At 43.6% G+C, this 25,908-nt stretch overlaps 1 protein-coding gene across 1 annotated transcript in view; it reads left to right on the top strand.

Moving 5' to 3' along the window:
* lrp1aa (low density lipoprotein receptor-related protein 1Aa) overlaps positions 1–25,908 on the top strand; it is a 181,188-nt gene that overhangs the window by 26,073 nt on the left and 129,207 nt on the right. Inside the window, 1 exon segment of the mRNA XM_060910723.1 lies at positions 4,001–4,123. Coding sequence (XP_060766706.1) covers positions 4,001–4,123 — 123 coding nt within the window.

Genomic DNA, 25,908 nt, shown 5'->3' with positions numbered 1-25,908 from the left:
AAAAATGAAGAAACCACAGTTTAAAAACAGTGAAGTTGCGAGAAGGATTGTGCAGCTGCATTTGGTCAAAGCCCTGTGTGTGTGTGTGTGTGTGTGTGTGTGTGTGTGTGTGTGTGTGTGTGTGTGTGATTGCACACTGGCAGACCCCCACATAAAGACCCCCTTCATGGCTGTGCAGCAGTGAAAAGCTCTAAGTTGAGTTTGAGGGAAACACAAATAAACACGACGCCTCGCCGTCCTGCTCACAGAAACACACACCACCCGCGTGGGGAGAAAATAAAACACACACTCGTCCAAATAACTTCAACAAATTCCTTTTCATCTCTAATCCTGCTCTTTTCTCACATAAAACTTGTTTGAGGTTTTTTTGAACGTAGCTCTCTCCCTTTTAATCAGGAGCTACTTTTAATTTATTGTCTTTTAGGGGTTTTTTTGTTTACTTTAAATCTCTTGAATAAAGTGGATTAAGCTGATATTTATTTTATCAAAATGGTAAATTAGTGAAAAGTAAACATAGTTTAATAATTTTATATTTTCATTTTGTTCATTTTGTAATAAAATGATATTCGATGCATTTGCCTGCGTTTGAAATTTTACTTGCTGTCATTTTTTCTTTTTTCTTAAAAATTATTTCCTTTTTTTCTGTGCGCAAATAAAACTTTGGTAAATTACAAATTACAGTTTACTTCTTCTGTGAGTTCGCTTCTTTACTCAGATTCTGCAGTTATTACTTTCAAGAACACTTTATTTTGGAGTATAAATATCATAACTTTATTTATTTATTTATTTATTTGTGTGTTTGTAGGGGATGGGGGAATTTCAAACTTAAAATTAGTAGAAAGTCCAGAAATGGGTTTAATAATGTTTGTTTGTTTTCACAGATAAATTTGCTGATATTGAAGATATTTTGCTGCTTGTCATTTTGTTACTTTCATTTTTATTTTCAGTTCATTCACGATTAACACAGAGTTTGAGTTTTAGATGAAATGTTAAACTCGGAGATTATCTCTGAAATTAAAAGCACAGTTTTTTAAAATATAAATTCATATCTATCTTTCTCCTGGGAAGGGCCTTTTTCAACTTTTTATAAAATCACTGGAAGCAAATTTTATACGAATATATTGTAATATGATCAGTTTCAGCTTCGAGTGAATTTATTTATTGTTTATAATAATATTTAAACTAATACTTAACTGTAAGATTATCTTAAGAATGAAGAGTAAAATATATTTTTTTTCTACTGTGTGTTAGTGTGTTTATAACCTCACAATCAACTCTGAAGTTTGAATTTACATTTCAGTATTTTTATTTTTATTTCTCACAGGAGGCTAATTTTATGCAAATAAAACAAACTGATGACACTTTGATCTCATGTTGTAATGTATAAATAATTGATTTTCACAGGTTTTAGCTGTACAGCAGTTTTAACGGTATCGTGCTTGTTAAATATCGTGATATTTGAATGAAATGATGATCAGGACGGCTGCTGTAAATGTGGGAATTTCTTCCAAAACAGCATTGAAGTTGGAAAATTCCAGGTGGTCTGTGTGCGGAATTGTGTATCGGAGCCGAGGCGAGGCGTTTTAACCGTGGTGAAGGAGCGTGTTGGTGGTGGTGGTGCTGATCCACTTTACTTTATGGTATATTACATTGTACAGATGGAGACAAACGTCTGGTTTCGGGATTGCTGGGAAGTGAGTGGTTAAGGTGGGGGGTGAGGGGGGAGAGAATGTGGCTTGGAACACATCCTCATTTGACTCCAAATAGAGCGCCAGTAAAAAGAGGGTGCGCTTTTTTCCCTTTTTTTTCCTCTCCCAGAACAAGCCGTCCTTTGATGGCGTGGAGGCTTGTTGCATCACTGGCGTTGGTTTGGGAACACGGCAAGACGGGAACATTGACCTGGATATCTGAGGGCAGACGAATCCAACTCCAGCACTGAATAACCACAACTGCTGAGGAAACACACTGGAATGAATGCAGTTTGAAAGAAAGCCGGATTGGTGGAAAAATTTGGGAGAAAAAACAACCAAGAGACAGACGTGGGGCTTTTATAGTAAAGAAAAAAAAACAGGTCAAAGAAATTTTCCATAAACTCTGAAAGCCGTGTTTGAAAGTGTTTTAGCGTGATTACTGTCGAGTCGTTTTACAGGCCGAGAGACGTTCTCTTATCGCTCACACACACACACACACGCACACACACACACGCACACACACACACGCACAGCTTTACACAAATCGTTTTATAGTTTCGGTGAAATTGAAGGTTTTCCTCTGTTTCTACCTGTTGCACTGACGTTACCATGGCAACAAGTATCAAAGCTGTTTATTTTTCTTTCCGTATTAAAGCTCATCCTGCTCTGGGTTTAAATCAAATGGCTGTAAGCAGCAGCCTCATTTAGAAGTCTAAGAATATCTCATTATAATATTTATTACATATTTATTCAGTTTTTTATTCCATTAAGTTTTGTGGGATTTTTTTTTTTTTTGAACAAAATTGATCCAATGTCTCTTGGATTTTGTTAGAATTCAGTAAATTAAATGCAAATCCACGGCTCTAAATGATGCCCTCACTCTGTGATCTCTGAGCTTCGAGACACGCCCACGCACAGCTACCTTCTTTCATTTCCGTATCCAGACCCAATAACGTTTCCATTTCCACATCTAAACCTGAAAGACACGCCCATGCTGACATTCATGGCCTTCGAGACACACCCACTCAGAACCCCTTTCATTTACATATTTCAGATCTGGACTCAGTGATGTCTCTCTTTTCCATAAATGTCTCCTTTAACATCATTTGGACCTTTTTTTTTCCAGACACACCCACTGAGAGACTTTCATTTCACTATATAAACTCAGTGATGTTTCCACATTTACTTGCATATAGTCCTTGCAGACACGCCCACTAAGAGTATCTGCCTCATTACCATATATGGACTCATTGACACATCCCCATTTCCTTCTATGCTCATTATACACACACCTAAGAACCGCCTGTCTCATTACCATATACGGACTTTATCAGCACCTCCCTCACTTCTGTATAGTCTTTATAGACACACCTATCAAGAGCCCCTCTCACGACTCAATGACATGTCCATATGGACCTTAAATGCATTCACATTCAAAGGCCCTGAAGACACACCCACTCATAATCCCTTTCCCATTTCCATATATCAACCAAATAACGTCCACATTTCCATGTATGGATCCGATGGCATGGTCATGTTTCCAATTATGGACCTTAACGACCCACCCACATTCCTCTTTGATTTACATATTCGGACTCACATTTCCATTTATATCCTTCAAGACACGCCCACTGAGTGTCCTTCATTTCTATATTTGGACTCAATGGCATGTCCACATTTCCATATGCAGTATATGGACCTTAAAGAAACACCCGCGTACCCGTTTTTGGTGTCCAAGACGCTGTGACCCGGAGCCCATGTGTGGCTGTAGCTTCACTGTCGTTGAGCTAATTTACTACGTAGCGTGTCGTTTAGCTCCATTTACACAGCAGGAGCTTTGAGGAAACTGTGTATTAATTTATATCTTATTAAACTATGTGATGCAGCGTGTCCAGTCCTGCTGTTTTATTCCCTATTTACTGCCTCTCCTCCTGATATGAAGTTATAAATGGGCAAAAACAAACCTGCAGCAGCACGTGGTTCATGTTAATCTCAATAAAACCTGGTTTAAGCTCCTTAAAGCCAGTTAAATCCTCCGTGTTCATAAATAAGACTCTAAAATCCCCCGGATTTCACTGTTAAGTGCAAAGGTTGTTCAGAGAATCAGATTCTCAAAAGTGGAGCAGGTTTTGTGTTGAAATCAGAAATTAGGACAGATAATAATAATAATAATAATAATAACAGTCACGTTTAAATGTTCTCTTCTGTGTGTATTGAGTAAACTGTGCTGTTTATGTGGTTAACTTGTTTGTTGTCTGTGTTTGTTTGCTCACCAGCTTCATACTTTCCTGTTCTTTTTTCATTTCCAGCCCCAAAGACGTGCAGCCCGAAGCAGTTTGTGTGTCAGGATCAGGTGACGTGTATCTCTAAAGGATGGAGGTGTGATGGAGAGAAGGACTGTCCTGATGGATCTGACGAAGCTCCAGAAGTGTGTAAGTGTGAAAGAGCCACACGTTTCAGCGTTTCTTACAGACTAAACCTGCTGTGGTTCTTACTGTATGGACTGTGTGTGTGTGTGTGTGTGTGTGTTCAGTTGTTACTCACTAACATGCACTGATGTAGCTGTTTTTTTGGTAGCTAGCTAACAGGAAACTCCACAGTTAGTGTATGAGGTTAGTGTTGTACAGAAATCACCACATTGCTCAGTCCTGACCGAGGACTCGAACCCTGAGCTCCAGCTGTGCGTTCCGGGTCACAGAGCTTTAACATTTTCACTGTTTCACAACCTACACACTGCTCTCAGTGCATTCTGGGTAATGTACACACACACACACACACACACACACACACACACTTGACTGCTCTCTCTCTCTCTCTCTCTCTCTCTCTGTAAGCGCTCCTCTTTCGCTACTTTTAAATCTGGATTAAAGGCTTTTCCTGTCACTGGCCACGCCTCTTCCTCCTTCATCTGCTGTCCCCTCCTTCCTCCCTCCCCCCATCTAAAGTGGCCTTGGGATTGTGAAAGGCGCGATGTAAACAAAACTTATTGTTATTTTTATTCTTATTATTATTTGTCATAATAAACTTTTCTCCTGAGTTAAGGCAGGGCTAGTCTGATTCCTGATGGTCTGATTGCTGTTACGTCTGATTTAATATTAAAAATATCAAATGAAACACTATAACTAATGATTGAAAGGATGTTTGGGATCTTTATCTCTGGGATCTGCGCTGAATTCTGTGTGCAGATGTTCGCTGTTCTCTTTCAGGATTTATGAATGCTTATTTCACTCTGCATCTGGACCTGAACAATTTGTCGTGTTATTTAGTCTGAACAGCTCGAGCACTTTAACTTCTTACAACTCGGATAAATAATGGCGCTGCTAATATACGACTCTGCTGCTGTGAGGTTTGGGAAAATTATGTAAAATCAGGAATAAATCACAAAAACACCTTGTACTTTTTATCTGTTAATATTTACGTTTAACAGTGTGGAATGTCGGCGAAACAAGTGATCGATCTCTCACTTCAGTGTTTCTGTATCACTGTTTATTGTTGGCAAATTGCTGCGATATATAACGGGATTAAAATAAAAAAATATATAAATATATATATTTAACAGTTATTCCACGAAATGGAGTCGTACGTGAGCTGATAGCTGACGAGGCGCGTAGCTCTGAGTTCTCTATAATCCATGTACGATGAGATTGAGTGGAATAACTGTTTTATTCTCTCCACATTCACTGGATTTTGAGAAACAGAGCATTTTTATTTTTATTTTTTGCAAATTCAATAAATAAAAACTTTACAGAAAACATCCGACAAAATCATTTCTGCTTAGAATGTAAACAAACCGGCGAAATGACAGGAGCAATTTGTAAAAAATGCAAAAATAATTCTTGAAAAATAAAATATATATGTCCTTACCATCAAATACTTTTTATTCCATATTTTGTTGCCTGCTTTGTATTTTTTGGGGTTTTGTTTTCAAGTAGAATTTTTATTTTGTCCTCGGTTGGTTCAGCAACACGCGCCGCCATTTTGTTTTTCTCTACTCACCGTATATGAGCTGATATCCTAGTAGGAGAGTAGCCAATCAGAGCATGCGATTGCTCATATCCAGGGAATGTGGAGAGAATAATTCTACATATTTACTGTATATAATAATTGTTCTGATTCTAAATAATTTTACTGATTTTGTATTATAACTTAAGTATACTATTATATAATATAATTGTCCACTATAACCACATGTTTAAAAAAAAAAAAATATATATATATATATATATATATATATATATATATATATATATATTTGTGAAACATGAGATCAGTGTGATGTCACGTGGCAGCAGGGAAATAAGTGACGAGCTGAGAAAAGCTGAGAAATATTGACTATAATTTAAAAAAGAAAACTGTAAAATAATTACAGTAAGGAAATAGAAGCCAAACTCCATTAATTTCTTTATTTCACTCAACATCTTAATTTTTATAAGAATAAATTCCATCTCTTTCAGCCAGCGATGCTCTAACGGTATGAAATTGTGACTCTGACAGGACAGCAGCTCTGATACGCTTCATTCCCCTTATTAATGACACCATTAATTTCCTCATGCGTTTTTATTATAGCTGAAGGTGAAGGAAAAGTAACGCAGTGCTGCAGTTCATCACCACCTCGGCTCTGTTCTCTCCGTCACTGCTCCTCCACGCCTCCCGTTTCATACGACGTAAATATCTGCGTGTCATTACTCAGTGTTGGGTGGAATAATGTGGTGTTTAGCCGTGTGTGTGTGTGTGTGTGTGTGTGTGTGTGTGTGTGTGTGTGTGTGTGTGTGTGTGTGTAAAATTAATAACAGTAAAGACGAATGCTGGTTTTATCCTGGCAGAGCTTGTTATTTTAAAATATTTATTTTGCTCATCTATAAATCAGGATGCAGGTTTGTCGAACAGGAACCAGAACCAGAACCAGTTCATTGACCATTTATATTTCATCTTGTGTGTGTGTGTGTTATGACTGTGTGTAACCTGTTATTTTTCTCTTTAATTTCATATGACGGTCTGTTTTCTTTATCATGCAGTAAATAAAGTGCCTTCTTTTGTGTTCAGTAGCAATGTGACTGAAATAATAATAATAATAATAATACCTTAACAGCAATTCATACCTCCTAAAGTCATGACATTATGTTTCAAAGAAGACAACTGTAGTTCAGAACACAAACACACACACACACACACACACACACACACACACGGACCTGGAACTCCAGACGATGAAATCATGCATTATTTCACTGCGCTGTTATTCGTCCACAAAAAAAAAACATCTGACCTCAGTCCTGGCTGTTATCCAGGGATTGACTTCATCAGAAAAATTGAGAGAATTTTTGAGAATTGAAGACGGACCTCTTCTTTTCACCCCAGCGAGTTTTCTGCGTTCCACCATGACATTACGAAGATCAGATGCCTAAAAAGCCCATCCTTCAGTCATGCAGATTTACACCAGAAACATCAGGGAGGTCACGTGTTGCCTTTCTCTCACAAACAGACTACAGGAACCTCGGACCAGCCGGAGTTGAGCTTTATTGGACTTTAAAACAGCCCTCCATGAACCTGCATCATGAGATAAGGAGAGGTTTCATCCCAAGGCCTTGATGTTGCTCAGCCCTGTTTCCTGAATGTACACTTCGGCCCCGTGGTGTGGCCCCACATCTCAACTGTATGGTATGGTCCTATAGCATGGCCCTGTGATTTTAGTCATATAGCTCGACCGTTTAGTTCAGAGTGATGGTTCAACCCAATATTACGTCTCTAATGTTGATCCGTGTCCTTTACTCTGTGGGTCAAGCAGGTGGTGAGGTTCTGTGGTTTGTCCCAGTCAATTGATCATGTGATTCGGCCCCATCAGTTCACCCTAGAGTTTGGCTCTGTGATTTGGCTTGATAGTACGGCCCAGTGGATCAACACGATGTTTTGTTTCTGTGGTTTGACCCCACAGTTTCAGCACTGCTGCTCACTCTGCCATTGGACCCTGTGGTTTGTCTCTCTGGTGGAACCTTACAGCGGAGCTCCATGCTTCAGTGAATATGGTAAAGCATCGACCTGATTATTGATGGCTTTGGCAACCAGATGTACAAATGATGCCCGTGTACCACCACAGGAACCCAATCATAAGTGCAAGACAACATATCTCATAAACACCTGACCACCGGACTACGAAATCTGTATCTTTATTTCCAGAAGATACAACCCCGATTCCAAAAAAGTTGGGACAAAGTACAAATTGTAAATAAAAATGGAATGCAATAATTTACAAATCTCAAAAACTGATATTGTATTCACAATAGAACATAGACAACATATCAAATGTCGAAAGTGAGACATTTTGAAATTTCATGCCAAATATTGGCTCATTTGAAATTTCATGACAGCAACACATCTCAAAAAAGTTGGGACAGGGGCAATAAGAGGCTGGAAAAGTTAAAGGTACAAAAAAGGAATAGCCGGAGGACCAAATTGCAACTCATTAGGTCAAATTGGCAATAGGTCATTAACATGACTGGGTATAAAAAGAGCATCTTGGAGTGGCAGCGGCTCTCAGAAGTAAAGATGGGAAGAGGATCACCAATCCCCCTAATTCTGCGCCGACAAATAGTGGAGCAATATCAGAAAGGAGTTCGACAGTGTAAAATTGCAAAGAGTTTGAACATATCATCATCTGCAGTGCATAATATCATCAAAAGATTCAGAGAATCTGGAAGAATCTCTGTGCGTAAGGGTCAAGGCCGGAAAACCATACTGGGTGCCCGTGATCTTCGGGCCCTTAGACGGCACTGCATCACATACAGGCATGCTTCTGTATTGGAAATCACAAAATGGGCTCAGGAATATTTCCAGAGAACATTATCTGTGAAAACAATTCACCGTGCCATCCGCCGTTGCCAGCTAAAACTCTATAGTTCAAAGAAGAAGCCGTATCTAAACACGATCCGGAAGCGCAGACGTCTTCTCTGGGCCAAGGCTCATTTAAAATGGACTGTGGCAAAGTGGAAAACTGTTCTGTGGTCAGACGAATCAAAATTTGAAGTTCTTTATGGAAATCAGGGACGCCGTGTCATTCGGACTAAAGAGGAGAAGGACGACCCGAGTTGTTATCGGCGCTCAGTTCAGAAGCCTGCATCTCTGATGGTATGGGGTTGCATTAGTGCGTGTGGCATGGGCAGCTTACACATCTGGAAAGACACCATCAATGCTGAAAGGTATATCCAGGTTCTAGGGCAACATATGCTCCCATCCAGACGACGTCTCTTTCAGAGAAGACCTTGCATTTTCAAACATGACAATGCCAAACCACATACTGCATCAATTACAGCATCATGGCTGCGTAGAAGAAGGGTCCGGGTACTGAACTGGCCAGCCTGCAGTCCAGATCTTTCACCCATAGAAAACATTTGGCGCATCATAAAACAGAAGATACGACAAAAAAAGACCTAAGACAGTTGAGCAATTAGAATCCTACATTAGACAAGAATGGGTTAACATTCCTATCCCTAAACTTGAGCAACTTGTCTCCTCAGTCCCCAGACGTTTACAGACTGTTGTAAAGAGAAAAGGGGATGTCTCACAGTGGTAAACATGGCCTTGTCCCAACTTTTTTGAGATGTGTTGTTGTCATGAAATTTAAAATCACCTAATTTTTCTCTTTAAATGATACATTTTCTCAGTTTAAACATTTGATATGTCATCTATGTTCTATTCTGAATAAAATATGGAATTTTGAAACTTCCACATCATTGCATTCTGTTTTTATTTACAATTTGTACTTTGTCCCAACTTTTTTGGAATCGGGGTTGTAGATGGGTTTTTATCCAGCGCTAATTTTTAATTTGCTTTTTAAATAATATCATGGGATTATTTACTAACACTGGAACAGCCTTCAGCATTAAGAATGACAGCAGAGTCTCTGACGGGTGGAGATGAGTTTTATTCCTCTTGAACATGAGTATAGCATCAAAGTGGCCATGTTGTCAGGGTGCCAGACAGTCAACTATCCAAACAGTTGTTGTATGGAGAGCTGTGCCAAGGCAAGTGCTCATCTGGGGAGCAGAAGAAATGCTTCAAGGACAATCTCAAAGTGTCCCTCAAAACCTGAAAAATCTATCTCAACTCCTGGGAGTTGTTTGCTCAGGATCATCCAGCATGGTGAGTGAAGCTCACAAGTGGCACACATGCAGCAGGGGTGAAGCGCATCGCCGAGGCCCAGAAGAAACGAGCTGCGCTGAAGGCTCGAACTATCGGCACCCCCAATACAGCACCTACCGACGCGTGCCTGTCATGTGGGCGTACCTTCAAAGCCCAGATTGGCCTCATCAGTCACCTTTGGATCCACAACCACCACCCACCAAACTGAAGTCATGGTCATCTTTGACCCCGAAGGACAAACAGCATAGTATCGAACACCAGACACCAAATACCGAGCACCGTGAAAACTAAAGAAAAGAGAACAAAAAGAATTAACATAACATGGTTGTTTTGCAGAATAATGTTTCCAGACTCTGCTCTAAACGTTACACACCTTGGTCCGCTCAACCGAGGACCAACCAAACCTCTACAAGTTCACCAAACGTGCCCATCAGTCTCTTGTACTAAACCGCAGTTCAACCAGTGCACTGAACACAAACGCACAGTAAACAGCACACACACTTTACACTGTGCGTGAATGACATATTATAGCACACTGCGCTAAACCTCTGACGAAGGCTCACGGGGAATATAAACAGCAGCGAGCGTCTGGAGCAGAACAAATACAGCTTCCTGGGCTTATGGCTCCACCCACAACATGAAAAATTAATGAGTGACAGCTCTGACACTTACACACACATTTTACACTCATCAGGAGCTCCACTTTTAGGCAGTGACTACATTTTATATATCAGTCCAACCCTGTGGTTCTGTCATGTTGACCCTCTGAGTCAAACTTGTGTTTTGTCCTGATGGTTCAGTCCTGGGGTTGAATCTTATGGTTTGACCCAATGTTTTGGTCCCAGCACTTGTTTTATCACTCACCTGTTGCTCGAACCTCCTGTTTAACCCTGTTTTTTGATGGTTCTGTGGTTCAACCTCATGATTGGGTCCTGTGGTTTGGCCCTGAGGCTCGATGTGGTTTGACCCTATGGTTCACTCCAAGTAAAGATCACTCAGGTTCAGTGAGAAGAGGATCAGCTGATCTCTTTCAGGACGTTCTGGACTGAGTCCATATCTGAGTGCAGTGCTGTGTTTCACACCTGCAGGTCCACGCATCAGGGTTCAGATTTATTGGACTAAATGTTGCATGTGAACGTGGCGTTTTTCAGAAAATCAACTGACGTGATTTAGTCTGATTGGTTCAGTGATGATGATAAAGTTTGTCTGCGGCTCATGGACAGGATTTATGGCCTTGATGTTGGTTATGAAGTGGTCAGTCAGACCTTGGACATTCCTGGAAATATTTTAGTTGTTTGTCTGATGCCCTTAAAGTTTTAAAGCTTTTTCCTCCGACATCATTTACCTGAATAAAGGCCTGAGAAATGTCTGATTCACTGAACTTGAACTTGGCACTGAAGGTTTACAGGAAGGACATGATGATAAAAAAAAACCATATTAAAGCAGCAAGTCTTTATAATGTTGCTATTTAAAGGATGAACCAGAAGAGCCATGAGCTTAGATTTAATTTGCTCCATAAATCCTTGCCTCGAACACAAAAAGCCAAGCTTCATTGTGTTGCGTTCGGATAAAACGGATGTTTGTGCTTTATGGTTTAAGAATGTAATGAATGTTTGTGCTTTTCTCTGGTTTATCCCATTCTTCTTCATGTCCTCGACCCTGCACTTTTTCTTTCTTTCTTTCTAAACAACTGCTGACCCTGGATGGAAGATAAAAAGGTGAACACTGAGTCATTCCTCATGAAGGAGGGGATTTGAGGAAAAGAAAAGAAAAGCCTGAACAGAAGGCAACATCTGGATCCTGGAAGTCATTAAGAGCCAGTCAGAAGGAATGAACATAAAATGCTGCTTCTTTCACAATCTGCCTTTTTCATCCTCAAAAATTAATTGAAAACAGTCTGGAAGGTCAAACGCACTCTTATACAGTGAGAGAATGGAAAAAAAAATAATTAGTGAGTCGATGGTGAAAGAATCAACTTCCAGTCAATTTTGGACGTGAAAACTCCTGAACTGCTGGAGTTTCTGTAGTGAGCAGACGAATCTGATTCAAATTATCACTTAATGAGACTCAAAAGCACAAATTAGCAGCTTCATTGAGCATCCGGATCCTCGCTGTTGTTGACCTTCTGCTTTTCTCATTCGACAGCTGGATGGAGTCTGGAACGTTACACGCTCTCACAGATCGGATAAACAAGAGCTTGGAACTTCTCTGGAAATTTACTGCACAAAAACAACAGAAAGGGAAGGAAAGAAATCATTCACCCTGTCATCAGGTGATCACGAGTTTGAATCTTGAAAAAAAAGTCCAAGAGAGCAAGATTGCTTGTAGGGGGCGGGGTTAACTCTTTCACCTGTCAGTCAGAGGGACACTGACCAATCAGAGCGCAGGTGAAATTGCATCATCTCATGATGACTCCAAAGTATTACTGAGTAACAATAGGATCACCTGCGGTTTTGGAGGAGGACAGGCCGCTGAGGGAGGGGGAAAAGGGGGCGTGGCCAGGCACACATACCGTGCATCATGTACACGTTATGTCATTACAGCAGAAGAAATACCAGAAACTGGAAGTTGAAGGTCTTTTTAAACGAGGTTAGCAATGCTTGAAAAATACAGTGCCTTGCAAAAGTATTCACCCCCCTTGGTGTTTGTCCTGTTTTGTCGCATTACAAGCTGGAATTAAAATGGATTTTTGGATGGTGAGCACCATTTGATTTACACAACATGCCGACCACTTTAAAGGTGCTCATTGTTGTTTTTTTGTGACACAAACAATAATTAAGATGAAAAAACAGAAATCTGGAGTATGCATAAGTATTCACCCCCTTTCGTATGAAACCCCTAAGTAAGAGCTGGTCCAACCAATTCACTTCATAAGTCACAATTAGTTGATTAAGATCCACCTGTGTGCAATCAAAGTGTCACATGATCTGTCACATGATGTCTGTATAAATCACCCTGTTCTGGAAGGACCCTGACTCTGCAACACTACTAAGCAAACAACGTGAAAGCCAAGGAGCCTCCAAACAGGTCAGAGACAAAGTTGTGGAGAAGTATAGATCAGGGTTGGGTTATAAAAAATATCCCAAACTTTGAATATCCCACAGAGCTCCATTAAATCCATTATAGCAAAATGGAAAGAATATGGCACCACTACAAACCTGACAAGAGAAGGCCCCGCCCACCAAAACTCACAGACCGGGCAAGGAGGACATTAATCAGAGATGCAACAAAGACACCAAAGATGACACTGAAGGAGCTGCAAAGATCCACAGTGGAGATGGGAGTATCTGTTCATAGGACCACTTTAAGCCGTACATTCTGCAGAGTGGGCGGGGCTTTATGGAAGAGTGGCCAGAAAAAAGTCACTGCTTAAAAAATCACGTTTGGAGTTTGCCCAACAGCATGTGGCAGACTCCCCAAACACATGGAAGAAGATTCTCTGGTCAAATGAGACTAAAATTGATCTTTTTGGCCATCGTGGGAAACACCATGTGTGTCGCAAACCCAACACCCTGAGAACACCATTCCTACAGTGAAGCATGGTGGTGGCAGCATCATGCTGTGGGGATGTTTTTGATCTGCAGGGACAGGAAAGCTGGTCAGGACTGAAGGAAAGATGGATGGCACTAAATACAGGGCAATTCTGGAGGAAAACCTGTTTGAGTCGACCAGAGGTTTGAGACTGGGACGAAGGTTCACATCCCAGCAGGGCAATGACCCTAAACATACTGCTAAAGCTACACTGGAGTGGTTTAAAGGGAAACATTTAAATGTCTTGGAATGGCCTAATCAAAGCCCAGACCTCAATCCAATTGAGAATCTGTGACATAACTTGAAGATTGCTGTAGACCAACACAATCCATTTAACTTGAAGTTGGAGCAGTTTTGCCTTGAGGAATGGGCAAAAATCCCAGTGGCTAGATGTGCTAAGCTAATAGAGACATATACCAAGAGACTTGCAGCTGGAATTGGAGCAAAAGGTGGCTCTGCAAAGTATTGACTGGGGGGGATACTTATGCACACTCAAGTCAAGTTTATTTGTATAGCACTTTTAACAATAAACATTGTCACTAGCAGCTTTACAGAATTTGAACGACTTAAAACATGAGCTAATTTTATCCCTAATCTATCCCCAATGATGAAGCTTGTGGCGACGGTGGCAAGGAAAAACTCCCTCAGACGACATGAGGAAGAAACCTCGAGAGGAACCAGACTCAAAAGGGAACCCATCCTCATTTGGGCAACAACAGACAGCATGACTATAACATTAACAGTTTTAACATGAAGTCAGTTTCGTTGATGTTATAAACTCTTCATTGATGGAAACTTGAGTGCAAAACTGTTCATGACAACTGCAGTCCTAAAGTTAGCAAGTCAACTGTAGTCCTCAGCCATAAAAGCATTACTGTAAGAGTCCAGCGCGTCCTCCAGGTGCGACCCCCAACTGCCCCCATGGGGCCGTCCTCCACAGGAGCGATGCGATGAGACTCCAACCAGACACAGGGCACCAGGATGGATCAGGCAGGTCTGAGGAGCAGAAGAGGTTCAGCACCTCGATCCCAGGACCAACATGTAACTCAAGGACAGATTTCGGGGAAGGGGGGAGGGAGAGAGAGGGAGAGAAAACACAGGTTGTTAGGTATGCCCAATGTCACCTGAATAAGTAGGAACAGTATACATATTGCACCGAGTACAAGCAGGGACTCCGGCAAAACTAACTATGACAGCATAACTAAAAGGGGAGAGCCAGAAGGTAACACAGGCATGAGGGGCCCCGGGACATAAAGCAGCAGCCACTACACCGTCAACAAACTCGAGTGAGCAAGCGAGTGGGGACTGACAGATTTCTGTTTTTTCATCTTAATTATTGTTTGTGTGACAATAAAACAACAATGTGCACCTTTAAAGTGGTCGGCATGTTGTGTAAATCAAATGGTGCTAACCCTCCAAAAATCCATTTTAATTCCAGCTTGTAATGTGACAAAACAGGACAAACACCAACGTGGGTGAATACTTTTGCAAGACACTGGATACAGGATACAAAACAGGCTGAAAGGAAAAACATATTTGTCACAGTCCGGTCCAGTCAATCCATGCCTTAGATTGTGGGACTTCCATGCTGGCTCCAGACTGGATCCAGGACAGGAATTCAGTCCTGCCTTGCTGAAGGCCATTTCCTGAAGCGGCACTCCCACAACTGCTACCACTCCCCTCCCATCAGCCAGGGCTTTTTAAGAACTGTTTGGAGCTACTCCATTTGCCAGACTGTCTCTTGTAGACTTTCCTCACCTCGCTACAGCTCATTGGTATTGTGTCTTCTTGATTCCCCCTGCCTGAATTTCTCCTTGTTTTTTGTCAAGTTTTTTTGTCCATTTTTTGTCCCTGTTTTTTGCCTGCCTGTTCTTTTGAATTGTGATTTTTTTGCTACCTCTGCCTGGATTTCCCTTGTCCCTGTGTTCATCAGTTTTTGTGAAGGTTTTTTGTCCCTGATCGTGTCTACCTGCTCCTCTGTGTTTTTGACCTCCTGGCCTGTTTTTTGAATACTGATTTTTGCCTGAGCCCTACTGTACTTTTGCCTTTCTGCCATCTACTTCATTAAAGAAGTTTTCTCTTTACACTGCCTGTTTTCTGAGTCTGCTCTTGGGTCCTCACTTCACCTCAGCTTGCCAGTCCTGACAGCACAGTCTGGCCAACATGGACCCAGCAGATTTCACCCAGCTAAGAGCAGCGGTGCAGAAACAGGGAGCTCTCCTTGGTCCCCACCAACAGGACATCCAATGGGTGAATCAAAACCTTGTTGCCATCTCTGACACTCCCAATCTTCTTGCCACTCAGCTACAACAGCTTCAAGTAACGTCTGCTCCTACACAACCCCCTCCACCTACCGCTCCTCCAGCTCCTGCTCCAGTCCTCTTCAGAGAGCTGAGACTTCCCACCCCACAGCCATATGACGGAGAACCAGGTACCTGCAGATCATTTTTATCTCAATGCTCACTAACCCTTGAGCTTCAACCACTGGCCTTCCCTACAGAGCATTTCCGAGTGGCCTACACCATCACTCTCCTCACTGGCAAAGCTAGGAACTGGGGAACAGCTATGTGGGATGCCAATGCACCATGCTGCGCCAGCTTCAAGGATTTCACAGAGGAGATGAAGCGAACCTTTGATCGCTCTCTGTCTGGCAGAGAGGCAGCAAGAGAAATCATGGGGCTGCGGCAGGGTGCCCGGTTCGCTTTTGACTATGCGATTGAGTTTTGCACTTGTGGCTGGAATGAGTGCCTTGTTTGATGCATGTTTGAATAGGCTGTCAGACTTTATCAAGGATGAGCTGGTCTCACGAGAACTGCCACCTGATCTCCCCAGTCTCATGGACCTCGCCAGTCGTATTGACTCCCGGATCAGACAGCAGGTGAAAGAGAGAACTCGGACTAGTCTTGCTCCCCCTCAGCCTCCCATTCCTTCCGCTGAGCCAATGCAGGTAGACCGAGTCCACATCTCACCCAAGGAACGACAGCACAGTCGGGATATGAGGGCATGTTTTTATTGCAGACAGCTGGGGCATTTCTGCCAATCTTGCCTTTTAAAAGGAAGAGCCCACCAGTGAGTTTAGGGGCCCTGGTGGGCAATGTCCAGAATCAGCCCCCTACTGATCGACCGCTACTCCCAGTGGTCATTATCCATGACAATCAGCCCCACGACCTCCAGGCACTCACTGATTCAGGGGCTGACCAAAACCTGATCTGCTTGACCACCACCAAGTGCCTGGGGATTCCACTACTGGCTCTGAACCCGTCCCTCACTGTACTGACCCTTAACGGTACTGGTCTGACCACCATCACCCATAGAACAGCCCCGGTCACCTTAAGAATTTCTGGCAACCACTCTGAATCCATCCAGTTTTTTGTCATGAGTAATCCCCATGTGCCCATAGTTCTTGGTCTGCCCTGGCTAACTCTACATAACCCCCATGTCAACCAGACTAACGACACCATTTTAGGATGGAGTCAATTCTGTTTATTGTCATGCCTGAGATCTGCCCTCCCTCACCCCGAGCTGCTCCAGCCCACCATTGGTGAATATCCTGACCTCTCTAACGTGCCTCCTGAGTATAATGACTTAAAACCTGTGTTCAGCAAGTCTCAAGCTGTTTCTCTTCCTCCCCATAGGCCCTATGACTGTGGAATTGACCTTCTCCCTGGGACTGCACCACCTAAGGGGTGACTTTACTCTCTCCTTCTGAAAGGCAAGCCATGGATAAATACATCACTGAGTCCTTAGCAGCTGGAATTATTTGTCCCTCCTCTTCTCCTGCAGGGGCAGGATTCTTTTTTGTGGAGAAGGACAAATCCTTGCGCCCTTGCATTGATGACCGTGGGCTAAATGACATCACCATCAAGAACTGTTACCCCCTACCTCTCATGTCTACGGTGTTTGAGTTACTCCAGGGAGCCCAGATTTTCACCAAGCTAGACCTACGTAATGCTTACCAACTTGTGAGGATCAGGGAAGGGGACGAGTAGAAGATGGCGTTTAACATCCCCACAGGCCACTACGAATATCTCGTGGTTCCGTTCGGTCTGACTAACACTCCTGCGGTTTTCCAGGCCCTCGTTAATGATGTCCTGAGGGACTACCTTAACATTTTTGTTTTTGTTTATCTGGATGATATATTGATTTTTTTTTTCCCTGCTCCCTTGATGAACACCGCATCCACATCAGGCAGATCCTTCAGCGACTCCTGGAAAATAAACTCTTTGTTAAGGCCGAGAAATGCGAGTTCCATAGATGTTCTGTCTCCTTTCTGGGTTTCATTATCTCCCCCGCACAGATTCAGATGGACCCCCTGAAACTCAAGGCAGTTGCTGACTGGCCCACCCTGTCCTCTCGGTGAGAACTCCAGCAGTTTCTTGGATTTGCAAATTTCTACACGCGATTCATCAGGAACTTTAGTACAGTGGCTGGGCCCCTCACGGCTCTAACTTCCACCAAGGTCCCTTTCAGCTGGGAGGAAGGGGCCAAGAAGGCGTTCTCCAAGCTCAAGCGAAGGTTCACGTCAGCACCGATACTCACCATTCCAGATCCGTCCTGGCAGTTTGTGGTTGAGGTTGATGCTTCGGAGTCAGGGGTGGGGGCCGTATTGTCCCAAAGATCGGCTGGTATCAACAAGCTTCATTCTTCTCTTGTCGGCTTTCCCCCTCTGAGAGAAACTACGACGTTGGCAATAGGGAACTGTTGGCTGTTAAACTGGCCTTGGAAGAATGGAGACATTTGGTTGGAGGGGTCAGACCTTCCCTTCATCGTATGGACAGATCACAAGAACCTTGAATACCTCAGGACTGCCAAGTGCCTCAATTCTCGTCAGGCCCAATGGTCTCTTCTCTTGCTTCAAGTTCACACTTTCCTTCCACCCAGGCTCTAAGAATGGTAAGCCGAGATGGTAAGGTAAGCCTTGTCCAGAATGTTTTCTCCCCTCCAGGAGGAATCGACCTCCCCGAGACCATCCTTCCTCCACGGTGCCTGGTGGGGGCCGCTCTGTTAGAGGTGGAAACCCTGGTCCAGAAGGCCCATGAGCAGGACCCAGGGCCCAGTAATGCACCCCCTAACTATCTTTTTGTTCCTGTTTCTGTGTGGGCACAGGTGTTGCAGTGGGGTCATGGTTCCAGAATGGCATGCCACCCAGGAGCAGCCTGGACTCTGGCACTCATCCGATAACGTTTTTGGTGGCCATCCATCAAGAGGGACGTCCAGAGGTTTGTGGCAGCTTATGACATCTGCACCAGGAACAAGACTGGCAACAGACCCCCTGCCAGCCTGTTGAAACCCCTTCCTGTTCCCCACCGGCCCTGGTCACACACAGCCCTGGATTTCATCACAGAACTCCCCAATTCAGGTGGCAATACTTGTATCCTCACTGTTGTCAACCGTTTTTCTAAAGCTGTTCATTTTATCCCTCTGCCCAAGCTTCCCACCACCAAGGAGACCCCCGAATTGCTGATACTCCATATTTTCCATCTACACGGACTCCCCTCGGACATCGTATCAGAGCATGGACCCCAGTTCTCTGCCCAATTCTGGAAGGCTTTCTGTAAACTCATAGGTGCTTCTTGCAGTCTGTCTTCAGGTTTTCACCCTCAGACCAATGGACAGATGGAACGGGCCAACCAGGAGCTGGAAGTGGCTCTCAGGTGCATGGTGGCCAAAGATGCTGCCTCCTGGAGCAAGACTCGGATAAAGTACGCTCACAACTCCTTACCCACCTCTACTACAGGTCTTTCCCCTTTCCAGTGCTCTCTGGGTTACCGGCCACCACTCTTCCCCATCCAAGAAGAAGTTGCCGTGCCCTCTGCCCAGATGTTTGTGCACCGCTGCAGGAGAATGTGGGCATTGACAAGGAAAAAGCTCCTATGTTCTGTTAAGATGTTTAAAGAGCAAGCCGACAAACACCGCTCAGCAGCTCCCATCTATCGGGTGGGGCAGTGGGTAATGCTCTCCACTCGCCACTTGCCCCTCAAGACGGTCTCCCGCAAATTTGTGACTCCATTTGCCAGACTGTCTCTTGTAGACTTTCCTCATGTCGCTACAGCTCATTGGTATTGTGTCTTCTTGATTCCCCCTGCCTGAATTTCTCCTTGTTTGTCAAGTTTTTCTGTCCTTTTTTTTTTGTCCCTGTTTTTGCTGCCTGTTCTTTTGAATTGTGTCTTTTGCTACCTCTGCCTGGATTTCCCTTGTCTCGGTGTTCAGCAGTTTTTGTGAAGACTTTTCTGTCCTGGCTTTTGTCCCTGATTGTGTCTACCTGCTCCCCTGTTTTTTTGAGTACTGATTTTTTTTTTTTGCCTGAGCCCTACTGTACCTTTGCCTTTCTGCCATTTACTTCATTAAAGAAGTTTTCTCTTTACACTGCCTGCTTTCTGAGTCTGCTCTTGGTTCCTCACTTCACCTCAGCTCACCACTCCTGACAATATTATGAGATAAAATAGGATTTAAAGCTGCAGGTGTCACATTTTCCAACAGAGAGTTAAATCATCTGACTTCATCGCACTGCGTGAGCTGGACTCTATCCGCAATTCCTGAGTCTGTCTTCCGTGATCTCAAGTCGACCTTACAGGAAGTATATGCTCATTTACCCGTCTCAGTTTGTTTGACAGCTGAAAGCTTGTTGGTTGGTTCTAAATATTCCAGTTTTTAATTCCTCTCCCACTTGGTGATGGAGGTATTATGTTTTTGAATTTGTTAAGCTGTCTACATTGCTAATAAAAATAAATTTTCCACCAGTATTCCTGTCTACGTGCAGCTGTGTGACTCCGATTGTCTCACTGGTTTGTGTAAAACACGCAGCGCTGACCGTAAACAGGGAAGAGGCCGTGTGTCGCAATCAAACCGTTGTAAAAAAAAACTGCAGCTGAGATGGATATTCCAAATGCACTGTATACACGCCCAAAGAGCGTCCCGAAAACCTGAATATCGGCATATCCCACACGGTTTAATCCGAAAACGCTAAATTCAGAATGAGGTGAAATTTGGAAGATCCAACCGGAATATACTGTTTACACAAACCACATCAAATTCAGAATAATGTCATGATCGGAATATTGGTGGAATATTAATGTACTTGTTTGTTTTTTTAAACTTAATTAAACGTATCCTGTGATTATTATTGTGTGTGTGTGCGTGTGTGTGTGTGTGTGTCCGTTGATTCAGGTGTCCTTGTTTATTGATCTATGTGCTGGAATGTCGCTGTGGTAAATCGGACCTCGTTAGTGCTGAACTCGGCCTGTGTGCTGCTGCAGCTGGTGAAAGTTGTGGGTTTTTTTTTTCTTCTTGAACACAACAGGAAGCTTTGTGTTTGGATGCTGAGCCTCAATAAGCTAAATGAAGCAATAATGCTGCAGGATCACACACTCGTCCCCCTGCAGCTTTTACAAGGGGAGATTTGTAAAATTGTACGAAGCAGAAAATGACGTTGGTCCATCCTGAGAGCAATCATTTACGAAGGTACAATCCGTCCTGTCCTGGTCTGTGAGGGTCCGTGACCGATCCTAATCATGGAGAAGGAGGCGGTTCTCTGGAGGCAACACTGAGTGACGCTGAGGGTGCCAATACTTTAACGTTTAGTACTGCTACAGGGAGGCTTGACTGCAGAAGATGTTAAAATTTCTCTTTCTGAATCTTTAAAAGTGTTCAGTTGTACCTGTAGTGCACTCGGTAGCTATTACGTTGGACCTGATGAAGTGAACATACAGAGTGAAAATGTAGATATTTGGAGTTTCACCTGATTTTAGGTTGGAATAATTTTAATGAATCACAGATAAGAAATTCAAACAAACGATAAATAAGACTAAAGTGGAGGAGGATGTTTGCGGATGATGAAGTCTGAACAAAGCACTTACACTTTCACACACACGATGCACACTCCTGGGAGATGGAAAGAAAAAGGAAAGGAAGGACATGAATGTAGGCTAGAGAAGGAAAGAAGGACAGGAAAGATGGATGGGATGAAAGAGAGAAAGACAAAAGCATTAATCAGGAGAATGAAATAATAAAAGAATCTTCTGCCTCCGTTGTGTGTTTGAGCTCTGATGAGGAAAGTTTATTAAAACAATAATTTTGGAATTGTAAAAGTGAATTTTCAGACATTTGCATAAAGAAGGGAAATCCCCCCCCCCCTTTTATATTTTTATATATTTTTTTTCTTGGATGTAATGTTTTAAAAAGATGCAGTCATGCATTACTCAATACTGCTGGGTAAATGAGGACGGACACACACACACACACACACACACACACCCCTTTTATTCCACCAACAGGAAGTGTGTCAGCACTCTAAACTAAAGCAGGCATTATGTAATCTCTAAATTAGGATGAAGTCCAAGCTGGACGTGCTCAGGATTTAGAGAAACCGCCGATGGTGATGTTGGTGTTTGTTCTGCTGTGGAGGAGAAACACCACGTCATCAGAACCGCACTCACAGTCTCACGACAGCAATCAGCGCATTTTAACTGAGAGTATTATCAGAGATTCAAACTCAGGATTCCGTCATTCTTTTTTTTTATTCGAAAAAAGATTTTAAATTTTTTACAAACTGGTAGAGTACTGAACCTGATGATGATGATTGTTTTCCTGACACTGAAATTATCTCTCATCTCTCATTATCTCTAGCCGCTTTATCCTTCTACAGGGTCGCAGGCGAGCTGGATCCTATCCCAGCTGACTACGGGTGAAAGGCGGGGTTCACCCTGGACAAGTCGCCAGGTCATCACAGGGCTGACACATAGACACAGACAACCATTCACACTCACATTCACACCTACGCTCAATTTAGAGTCACCAGTTAACCTAACCTGCATGTCTTTGGACTGTGGGGGAAACCGGAGCACCCGGAGGAAACCCACGCGGACACGGGGAGAACATGCAAACTCCACACAGAAAGGCCCTCGCCGGCCCCGGGGCTCGAACCCAGGACCTTCTTGCTGTGAGGCGACAGCGCTAACCACTACACCACCGTGCCGCCTAAATATCTTTGTATTGAATTCAATTGAATACAGGCTAAAAAAAGGATTTGCAAATCATTGTATTCTGTTTTTCTTATTTATGTTTTACGCAGCGTCCCAACAGTTTTAGAACTGGGGTTGTAATCATTAAAAAAATGATCTTGGACAGAAATTTCAGCTTGTAACCTTACAGTCACATCAGAGAGGGAGAGGGAGAGACAGGGGGAGGGAGGGAGAGACAGGAGAGAGAGGGAGAGAGAGAGACAGGAGAGAGGGAGAGACAGGGGAGAGAGGAAGAGAGAGGGGGAGAGAGGGAGAGACGGGGGAGAGAGGGAGAGACAGGAGAGAGAGGGAGAGAGAGAGACAGGAGAGAGGGAGAGACAGGGGAGAGAGGAAGAGAGAGGGGGAGAGACGGGGGAGAGAGGGAGAGACGGGAGAGAGAGAGAGACAGGAGAGAGGGAGAGACAGGGGAGAGAGGAAGAGAGAGAGGGGGAGAGAGGGAGAGACAGGGGAGAGAGGAAGAGAGAGAGGGGGGAGAGAGGGAGAGACGGGAGAGAGAGGGAGAGACAGGGGAGAGAGGAAGAGAGAGAGGGGGAGAGAGGGAGAGAGAGAGACGGGGAGAGAGGGAAAGGGATAGAGGGAGAGATGTCTGGTGTTTTTCGTTGTTCATGACCCACTTTGTGATTTTCTCCAGATAAACTGAACACGTGTCGTTCTTCCCACACGACTCTACATCATCATGTCATCTGTTCAATGTCTCCAGTCAAAATACGACCTGATAATCATCCGTTATCTCTCACACAGGAAGACGAATCACCTTATTTATACTTGAACAGAAACCTTCATGTTGTGTCTTAAATCCGGCGCTGAGCAGAAAGGAATGTCTCTCTCTCCGTCTGACTGTCGCAGGGTCCTGAGGTCACGTCCAAAAACACGAGAAACGTCTCCTTTCAGTTTCGGGCAAAGTAACGTGTGAATGTCAGCGTTGTGTTCTCTCGCTTTTACACTCGACCCAGTCAACATTTAAAATGTTTTTATTTACTGTTATTTTTTTCCCACAGCACTGGTTATAAATTAAAATATTAATTTAAAGAATTCATATAAAATAAATATAGACTTTATCACTGGCTCTCTGTTGCCTCACTGCGAGAGGGTTCTGGGTTCGAACCTCACGGCTGACTGGAGTCTTTCGGTGCGGAGCATGTTCTCTCCCCGTGTCTGTGTGGGTTTCCTCCGGGTCTCCAGTTTCCTCCCTCAGTCCAAAGACATGTGGATTCAGTGAACTGACTCTAAACCCCCAGGAGTGAGTGTGAGTGTGATGGTTGTTCATCCCTGCGATAGATTGGGGACCCACCCAGGGTGAACCCCGCCCCTCACCTGAAATCAGCGGGGCTTGGCTCCAGCTCATCCGCGACCCTGACGGGTGTGTGGGACGGGAAACAGATGGATGGATGTTTAATATTGCGTCAGGCAGCAGAGACGGCGGTGGTTTCAGGTCAATGCTCTTATTAGACAGGAGAGTGATTGAAAATATTCAACAAATAAATCAGAAGGAACAAAAACCCAGAGAACAAAAAAAACCCACAGAATCACGAACAGGAGGAGATGAGATCTAGTGTCTGAGGAGAGAGAGAACAGAGGAACAGAGGAACATGGGACAAAACCTCACTTCAACAAATTATGAGGGAATTGTAGTGTGTGTGTGTGTGTGTGAGAGAGAGAGAGAGAGAGAGATATTCCAGACACGTTGCTTTCTAACTATTAAATTAAAGTTTGGTTGGCGTGGGGCGGCCTTGGGCTGAGGTGCCCTTGAGCGAGGGTACCGAACCCCTGCCTGCTCCCCGGGCGCTCTGGTGTAGCTGCCCACTGCTCTGAGTGTGTGTGTGTGTTCACTGCTTCAGATGGGTTAAATGCAGAGGATGAATTTCACTGTGCTTGAAGTGTGCATGTGACAAATAAAGATTTCTTCTTCTTCTTAAAAAAAATTATATATATATATATAAATGATTTTTTTAATGTATACATTTAAATATGGATGTAAACACTGCCTCGTCTGTAAAGGCTTGCACTCGTTTCATGTCGTAATCCACAGGTGAAAAACCCCTCCATTTTAAAACCGCACTAGCGAAGTGTGTTACAGCAAAAATATACAAATACAGCGTCACACTGAGAAATTTTAAGATTTGCATTTTCATGAAGTACAAAATGCATCGTGATCATTAGTTTAATGAAAAAATCAGATGAAGCTGTTCCTGTGTCTCCTGCTGCTGTGCAAATTTACAGCCAAAAAAAAAGGTTTTCGATCTCCTCCACTGCTCCGACAGAACACACACAATAGCTCGGGTAATAAGAGCTCGGTTATTCCCACCTGTATTGAGAGAGAATAAAGAGACTGTGAATCAGACGCTGATGTTCACGCTGAGTGCGTCAGAGACACGGGAGGAGAAGAAAAGACAAAAAAATTGAAAGTTTAATTATAGATTTAAATTTGAGCTCATTGTTTGATCAATTTTCAGAAACTAAAAGGTGTGTGTGTGTGTGTGTGTGTGTGTGTGTGTGTGTGTGTGTGAGAGAGAGAGACTAAAGTGGAAGTTTCAGTAGTCCATTGAAATATCACACACTTTAATGGAACTGAATTTATACAGAAATCACCTTTTAAAATTAAACAGCATTAAAAAGGTAAATCTGATTACGTTCTGAATCTTTTATGACTTTTAAAATGATCATCAGTGGAAGCTGATTTAAACTCGTACATAAGTCTTCACACACACACACACACACACACACACACACACATCTCCATGGTTTCTAAATGTTTGTGTGTTAATGTTAATAAAATTATCCCTTTATATTATATTTACAGTCCGACATTTTTAACCTTGAAAAATAAAAATCCTGAATTATTTCTGTATAACAGCACGAGGAGGTCAGACTTTAACACGAGAGAGAGGGAGAGAGGAGAGAGAGAGAGAGGGAGGGAGAGAGAGAGAGGGAGAGAGAAAGAGTGGGGGAGGGAGGGAGAGAGAGAGAGAGAGTGGGAGGGAGAGGGAGGGAGAGAGAGAGAGAGAGGGAGGGAGAGAGAGAGAGGGAGAGAGAAAGAGTGGGGGAGGAGGGAGAGAGAGAGAGAGAGGTGGGAGGGAGAGGGAGGGAGAGAGAGAGGGAGAGAGAGAGAGAGAGGGAGGGAAGGAGAGGGAGGGAGAGAGGGGAGAGAGAGAGAGAGGGAGGGAAGGAGAGGGAGGGAGAGAGGGAGAGAGAGAGAGAGGGAGGGAGGGAGAGAGAAGGAGAGAGAGAGAGTGGGAGAGAGGGAGGGAGAGAGAGAGAGAGGGTGGGAGAGAGAGAGGGTGGGAGAGAGGGAGAGGGAGGGAGAGAGAGAGAGAGGGAGAGAGAGGGAGGGAGAGAGAGAGGGTGGGGGGAGAGGGAGGGAGAGAGAGAGAGAGGGAGGGAGAGAGGGTGGAGAGAGGGTGGGAGAGAGAGAGGGGGTGGGGGAGAGGGAGGGAGAGAGAGAGAGAGAGAGGGAGGGAGAGAGGGTGGGAGAGATGAGAGAGGGTGGGGAGAGGGAGGGAGAGAGTGGGAGAGAGAGAGGGAGGGAGAGG

This window comes from Neoarius graeffei, chromosome 26, assembly GCF_027579695.1.
Source record: "Neoarius graeffei isolate fNeoGra1 chromosome 26, fNeoGra1.pri, whole genome shotgun sequence".
NCBI lineage: Eukaryota > Metazoa > Chordata > Actinopteri > Siluriformes > Ariidae > Neoarius > Neoarius graeffei.
Note: the sequence above shows the minus strand (reverse complement) of the source record. Positions and strands in the feature narration are given on the sequence as shown.